We start from the raw sequence: 8,080 nt of genomic DNA, 5'->3' as shown, positions 1-8,080 counted from the left end.
ACTTGAAATAACATTAATACAAAGCAAACCTTACATGTAAAGACAGTGCAAGAGCTTAAACACCTTTTATAAAACTGCCAGAGATTGTGCTAATTCTTTTACATCTAAAGAATCGTATAGAATAGTAAATAAAAATTAAATTACATTTCTGTGAGAAACTATCTTCAAAAAGTTATTTGAACTTGCATATACAGAGTTTGACAGTATAAGAAAAAACTAATTTAATTTTGAGTTATATAAATCCCAAAACGGTAAAATATGTTGAAAGGGAAAAATGCTTTTACTAAATACAAACACAATGGACTAAATAAACCAGATTAAATACAAAATAGTTCCTTTGAAAACATCCATAAAAAGTAAAGGCAGAATGGCACGAAGTTAGAAAAGTAGGGTTTAAGGCAAACTAAATAAGAAGTAATCTTAATTAGAGTAAGAGGCATACCATTCCATAAGCAACGAAGTCATCCCCTCTCAAAAATTTCTCTATTATCGTTTGGAGAACATGAGTGGAAGCAGAAACAATGGCTGTTGTCAGAGTTTATTCTTGAAGTACTGAATAGTATCATACAAAAATAACAGGAGTAATTCTGATTTAAAATACACTTGAATGATCTGCCCCTTGGCTGTCACATACCAATGAAAACATAAAATGTATTACCCCACTGTTCATAGCATAAATCTGTGAAATGCCAAAAATTATTTTAAAAGAAAGAAAACAGTATAATTTTCCAGACTATATGAGGGTACTTCAAAAAGTTCACGGAAAAGTGTAATTAAAAGATAACACGAATCTTTCCACAAACTTTTTAAAGACCCCTCACATGTGTACATGACGACAAAAAAGAAAATGCTCAATTCCGTTATTTTGGCCCATTATTGTTAAAAACATGCCAAGAAATGAGCGCCACCTCCCTACAAGCAGGTGTCTTAAGGTCAACTGTTGAGCACACAGCTCAGCTGCAGGCCTGAGAACACGTGCACACACAAAACGCTTCAAAGGTTCACAGGGAAGAGCAAGCAAAAAGAAACGAAGCTTTTAAAGAATATTCAATAAACACGTTCTTTATGTCTTTAAACAACAAAACAATCAAGTACATATTATTAAGTTAAATGTCTCTGCACATGAATTTTCTGCTTTATAAATTTGGTACATTAAATTGTGCTATAAATGTATTTGTATATATTCTTTTTTGAGAACTACGATATATGAAATTACAGGATTATAAAAAGGATTTGTTTCTTTTCATCTTTTTGAATGACACCATGCCTTTCTAGAAAAACAAAAATTGTAGCCTATAGGAAAATTATACAAACTGCTGGATTCACTGAAGCTATTCAATTTAATAAGGTACAATCTCTTTTTCAACATCAAGGTAAAGTGAGGAAAAGTCTCAGTATCCTAGACAGGTGTTCTCTCACACGGTCCTAGGTGGTAGGCGCTGTTTATACATGCCTGCTATTGCTTTGGCTGCACTGTAGATCATCTGTCGACGAGACATGCCAGTAAAAGCCACGTGCCAGTCAGTCCGGCTGACATTTAGTAAACTCTTTTCCAGAACTTCACCCACTGTCACCAAAAGGCCTGACCACCTTAGATTGTAGTCCTGGGGAGTTAGACTTTGAGCCTAAAATAAATACAAAATACAATAAAATCAATACTTATAATACATTAAGAAATATCATTGGAACTAGCTATAAGTGACATTTCAAAGTCTCTCAGGTTACTTTTAATATAGATGATGACAAACCCTGAGAAACACAGCTACGTACACTGCCAACTGCATGAAGTTATAAGGCTACTAAAGAATCAAAAGAATACTGCACACATCTACTTTGTTTAAAATATCCCCCATTAAGCTCATTTTGTTGTTCAAATACAACTAAGTCTTAAATCTAACAACTCCATCTATTTACAAAGCTCAGAGCCTAGTTCCATATTCAGTGTCACTTTAGGTGTAATAAGATTAGGGCTAAAATTGTCCTTTTATAGTAATGAAACTCTAACCAGAAAGAGAGAAACTGCACATTATTGCTTTAACCCATTTAGGGGAGAGCTAATTAATTTGTAGAAAGTATACCTGGAAACAGGATTAACGTGTCAATAAGTTAAATCAAATAATATCCAGTCCAGGATAGCATCAACCATCATTATATTAATTCATACTTGACCCAACCTGTATCTGCTCCCACTCAAATCATTTATTCACCTACCCAGGAATGAGAGAATAAACTCAAAGCTTGATATCCAAAAATGATGTGGCTTTTCTGTTTTAGGGTGTTAGGTACAGTCTAGAGGAATGTATCTGTATATAGACTAGATCTATACAGTGATTCCCAAATGTGTTGTATATTACAATCACGTCGGAGCTATTTTTTACAAAACCACGTTTCTCATGCCCCAACTAAGACAACTGAATTGCTGGTTGCACAGCTGGTTCCAAGAAAAGTAGTAGTACAGTATTATATAAAATAGCTTCCAAGTAAATCTGATGTAATTGGCACAGCATTTGGGAACCCCCACTCTAAGTATTCTCTCCCAAAATGTATACTGCACTATCAGTATTTCACTATGTTTCAAAGAGAAACAGCTGCTAAATTACTAAGGTCCTCAGAGACACTCGTAGAACTGTGCTTCTCGAACTGTGACATGTATACAAACCCCCTGAAGATCTTGTTAAAATGCAGATCCTGATTCAATAACTCTGGGTTAAGGTCTGAGAGTTTGCATTTCTAACAAGTCCCAGTGATGCTCATGATGCTAGGCCAAGGATCACACTATTGAGGAACAAGGTATTTGAATTATCAGCAAAAAATCCAGAATCACTGGGTTTTTAACAAGGGTGGGTTTGGGGGGTAGGAATCATTTATACTTAAGTTTAACATGCATCAATTGTGTGAAATATTTTTCCAGATTTTCCCTAATATACATACTGTTGATAATTATAATTTCCTGAAGGGCTGATTTCTATTTCCTTAAATAAAAAAATTTCAACAATAAAGAAGCATAGACATAACATTTCGGGATGGATAAAAAAGAAACTGGGAGGAGAGCTGAATAGCTGGGAATAAAAGGAAGGCATTTCAATGTACACACTTTTGAACCTTCCGAATTTTGAAACCACATGACAAAAAATAAAGACAAAAGAGTAAAAAGCAAAGTAAAAAGCAAACGCCAACTTTTGAATACCACTATTCAGAATAAACCACTATTAACAGTTTCCTGTGCGTCCTTCCAAGCCTTCCCCCCATTCATTTATATATATTTTAAAGCATATCCTATGCATGTATGTACATATGAGGCAAGACAAAATAGAGACATGCCCCAGGGAGGCTGTTCATAAATATTCAGACTGCATTGGCACTAGCAGTCAATGAACCCATAATGAGCTGACAACAGCTTAACCACCCTACCAATCAGTATGCTGCACCTAGAACAAAAACCCTCAGCGCCTGCCACTAAAAGGAACAAAAGTGCAGATGACCACTATACAACCTTCCACCCGTGAGGCTAAACTGGCAAGAACAAAGTAAAGGGAAAAGTGACTCCACTGTGCATACCAAAAACTTCAGAAACTCAGGGACGCATGACAAGAAGCTGATGCAACCATGCATTGGCCTATTATTCCTTAACATCCCCCTAGAACATTCCCCTTGGCTGAACATTCCTCCCCTTAGTTAAGATGGAGAAACATCCTGGTCCCAGAACAACTTATAAACACTCACCTTAAGAATCTAGGGGTGTTCCTCATTTGCGGGGTCACCCGCGTACCCTTTGGCGAGTTACCTTTGCTTTACAATGAAGTCCTACTGTTTGAATGTTCCATCTGTCTGTCCCACTTCCTTTCCTTTCGTCATACAGGTGCTTACCACAATGCAGATCCCACTCAGTCCCGTGAAAGATTTTTCTCCACGGTTTGACCAAGGACCTGGAACTGTTATCCAATAACACACACACCCCCTACTAATAAGTGGGATCACACTAGATGTGCTGTTTTTGACTTTTACTCAGCAATATGTCATACATATCTTTTGATATTAGTATATATAGGTCTACTTCATTCTTTCATGTGTATTTCTTTCCAATATATATTCCTAACAATGAAATTAAAATCGTCCTTTTGCAATGGTCAGACATCTACCACAGGGTTAGCAAACTTCTGAACAGAGCCAGAAAGTAAATAATCTAGTCTTTGTGAGCCAGACTACTCAATTCTGCTGTTGTAGAACAAAAGCAGACGTAAACAATATGTAAGCAAACAGGCATGAGTGTATTCCAATAAAACTTATTTACAAAAACAGGCAGCAGGTCAGATTTGGTCACTGTTTGATGACCCCACATCTACAGCAATGTTAACAGTGGCAGTGAAAGGAACATCCTTATAATTACAAGATTTCTAATGTATTAGATTTCTCAAATCTAATTATCATTAGATTTGAGGTTTGCTTTGGTTTTCTAGTACACACATACCTTCCAATCCTAATTAGCTAAGAGTTATTAGTATGGTTATTTCTAGCAAACACCTTCAACTCTACTGAAATCCTCTTTCTCCTTTGAAATAGATGTTCATGTGCTGAATTACATAAATTGATTTGCTCTTGTTGAACCATTCTGCTATTCTTGGGACAAAACTTTCATGGGCACATATAAAATGTTCTTCTAATATATTTCTGAATTTTATTTATTAATCTTACTAATGATTTTGACATTTAGTTCTGTTATATTGTGAAAATATATATTTGGTCTTCATTCCCATCTCCTGACATACAACTCCTAAAATCCTTAGAATCTCCAAAGTGTGATTAGTCTTTCTGCATGCTAATTATGGCTAGCAGTCCCCACATAGCTTCAGGTTGGGGGCTGGTCAAAGGAAAGACCAAGGTGGGACTTTCAGTGCCACCCCCCAACCTCTGGCAAGGGGAGAGGAAATGAAGGTGAAGTTGATCACCAGTCAGTGGCCAATGATTTAATCAATCACGCCTATATAATGAAGCCTCCACAAACCCAAGAGGCCTGGGTTCAGAGAGCTTCTGGATGGTTGAACATGTAGAGGTTCCTGGGGGGTGGTGCGCCCTGGTAGGGCATGGAAGCTCCATACCCCTTCCTCCATACTTCCCCCTATCATCTCTTTGTCTGCATTCCTTGTAATATCCTTTTTAATAAACCAGTAAATGTAAGTACATGTTCTTCTGAGTTCTATGGGCTGCTCAAGCAAACTAATCAAACCCACAGAAGAGGTTGTGGGAACTCTGACTTATGGGTAATTGGTCAGAAGATCTAGAGGCCTGGACTCGTGGACGGGCATCTGAAGTGGGGGGCAGTCTTGGGGACTGAGCTCTCAACCTGTGGGACCTGATGCTATTTCCAGGTAGATAGTGTCAAACAAAACTGAATTGAATTAAAGGTCACCCAGCTAGTGTCTGCTGAAGAATTGTTGGCTTGTTTGCTAGTGGGGAGAAATCCCCACACATTTGGTCACAGGAATCATAAGTCGTCTTCTGTGTTGCTTGTTGCTGAGTAAGAGTGTAGAAGACGGTGTGTTTTTCCCACTTACCCAAGTTGTTACATGATACTGAACTATAATTTTCCTCAGTGTTAAGAGAGGCTAGTTTCACAGAATGAACTGAAAAACATTCCATCTCTATTTGTGATACTCTATACAGCATGAGGATCACCTTCTCCTTGAATACAGTCAGGTGTCATTTAACGATGGGGATAAATTCTGAGAAATGTATCTTTAGGTGATGTCATCATCATGCAAACATCATAAAGTGTATTTACACAAACCTAGATGGTATAGCCTCCTACACACCTAGGCTTTAACGTAGAGCTATAATAATCTTATGATAATTATCTTATAACTTGCTTATGACACTATTAGAACTCAGTGGTTTTTTTGGAGTTGGATGAAATTCTTCTACTGTTATGCTTCACTGAGGTAATCAGGATGAATCATATGACACTGACAATATTTGTTTTTGACACAGCAATTTCATATGTTCCACCTAATACTTATTCTTGAATCAACTATGGCAAAGTTTTTATCTTGCTAGAAAAATTTATCATTTTACCGAATTTTTCTAATTTACTAGTATAAAAGTATGCATAGCATTTGCTTACAATCTTTTTATCACCTTCATATTGGGGTGTGTTTAGTGTTAATGTATATAAAAAGGTTTTCTTGAACTTCTGAAAAGAAATTATGGTATAAATAAAACTTTCATTAAATTTTCAAAATTCCAAGCATCAATTCTTAGTCTCCATTCTAAATAGGTCTAAAAGTGCCACAGGTTGTTGTTAGGACTGTTATGAACACATATGCCAAATTTATATATAAATGCATACATGTATTTTCTTGAGCAAGAACCCAATAGTTTTATCAGATTGTCAAATGCCTACAAGTGCCAAATAACTTTGAGATAGTTTTAAAATGACATTTAACAAGTTACAAAAGTACAATTATGATGGAAATTTTATGAAATGGATGACAGAAAAAAGCCAGCAAAATACCATTTAGTAGTAGAAATTCCAATGTACATATATTTTTATATTTCGTTTTGTTCATGGAAGGATTAGAGAAAACAAAAATATAGAGGAATAAGAATCATCATTTATACTTACATTCTTCTGGAAATTATGTGGGTAGGTACAGTCAAAAAACCTAAAGACGTGCCTATCACCTAAGGTTTCTAATATTGACTTGTAACTAATGATTCACAACTAGAGAGGAAGATCAAAGAAATGGGAAATGGGGATAACAGTGGAAAAAATGTGAGATGAAGGTAAAAGTAAATGAAAGATGACATAAAACAAGCAGAAAAGGTAAATCATTTTCTGATCTCAAGATAAGAAACATAATTATAAAAACAAAGAAAAAAATGAGGAAAATAATGATTAACCAAGTAACGTATTACCTTTTCAAAGACAGTTGGAAAACAAAAGTAGGGAGGCACTAAAACAGCATAGAAGGACCAGGAAATTGAAAAGCAAAGAAAAATACTAAAAGAGAAACGACTGAAACCAAATCAAGAACATATTTCTAACAAAAAATCTAACAAACATTTTTATTTCAAAAACAATTTTGCAAGTTTCTCTGGAGCATAATGAAAAAGAAAAGAAGTCCAACCTGCTGTACAAATTCCAAAGGCACTGGTGTGGCTTGTGTAAATGTTTCTAGATGAATGCCATGCACAGGATCTTCAACTACTAAACAACCAATGTCAAACCATCTGAAATGGAATACATGAGTTTCAAATGTTTATATTGCTAAACAGAAGTTATAGTCAATAGACAAAAAACAAAAACAACTATTATTATTCAGATAAAACATTAGCAGATTTCAAAAAGGAAATGTTTTTCTCATCAATTTGTAAGAGGATAATCCATAAAAATAACAGATAAAATTACTCTGTTGGCTTAATTCCAAGTGGAGAAAAAGAATGGGGAATAACAACAAAGAAAAAATAATTTTAAATTACTTTTCATGAAAAGTTTCCTTTCTTTGGGAAAATAATGTAAACTGGGCTACTCAAATACGCAACAGATACATTTACATTCATTTGAACATGCAAATAGTTTATCATGAGTAATATTTTCTAAATGTCACTTGCTAATATATGGAAAATTTTATATTCCCAACTCTATCATTAATATGTAGTGAACTAGCAAAGTTACTAAAAAATTTAAAAATAAGTTCATTCAGAGGAAATAAATAAAAACAAATACTATCCTCATTACTGATAAGTCCTTCTAATCATTTTCTGAATTGTTCACAATGAGTCAGCCTTTAAAGACAATTTTGTGAAATGAAGGAAACTTTCTTCCATTTAAAGACACTTATAAATTATTAAAAATGATACACTTTAAGACTGACTGAAGTGAAGACAACTGAAGCACCACCAGAATTTTAGCTAACCAGAATCATGAAATAACCAGATGGCCTGAAATCAAGAATTTAAACAATAAGAGAATAGGGAACAAGAAAACATTCGATGTCTTGCTTTTTAAAAAATATGTAACTCTAATAAAGTTCAAAGAAATGTAAAATAGATTAGGAGACTTATTTACATATTCAAAGAAGCA

General features: G+C 34.9%; 1 protein-coding gene across 1 annotated transcript in view; it reads right to left on the bottom strand.

The window, feature by feature from the left end:
* Nucleotides 1-319: 319 nt before the first annotated feature.
* PRRC1 (proline rich coiled-coil 1) overlaps nucleotides 320-8,080 on the bottom strand; it is a 34,737-nt gene continuing 26,976 nt past the window's right edge. Inside the window, exons 8-9 of the mRNA XM_063086108.1 lie at nucleotides 7,125-7,227; nucleotides 320-1,625 (exon numbers count right to left, since the gene is read on the bottom strand). Of these exons, the coding sequence (XP_062942178.1) occupies nucleotides 1,416-1,625; nucleotides 7,125-7,227 (313 nt within the window). The 3' untranslated portion in view covers nucleotides 320-1,415. The remainder of the gene's footprint in view (nucleotides 1,626-7,124; nucleotides 7,228-8,080) is intronic.

This window comes from Cynocephalus volans, chromosome 2 (assembly GCF_027409185.1).
Source record: "Cynocephalus volans isolate mCynVol1 chromosome 2, mCynVol1.pri, whole genome shotgun sequence".
NCBI classification, from domain to species: Eukaryota; Metazoa; Chordata; class Mammalia; order Dermoptera; family Cynocephalidae; genus Cynocephalus; species Cynocephalus volans.
The sequence above is the reverse complement of the archived record's forward strand: the minus strand, read 5'-3'. Positions and strand labels throughout refer to the sequence as shown.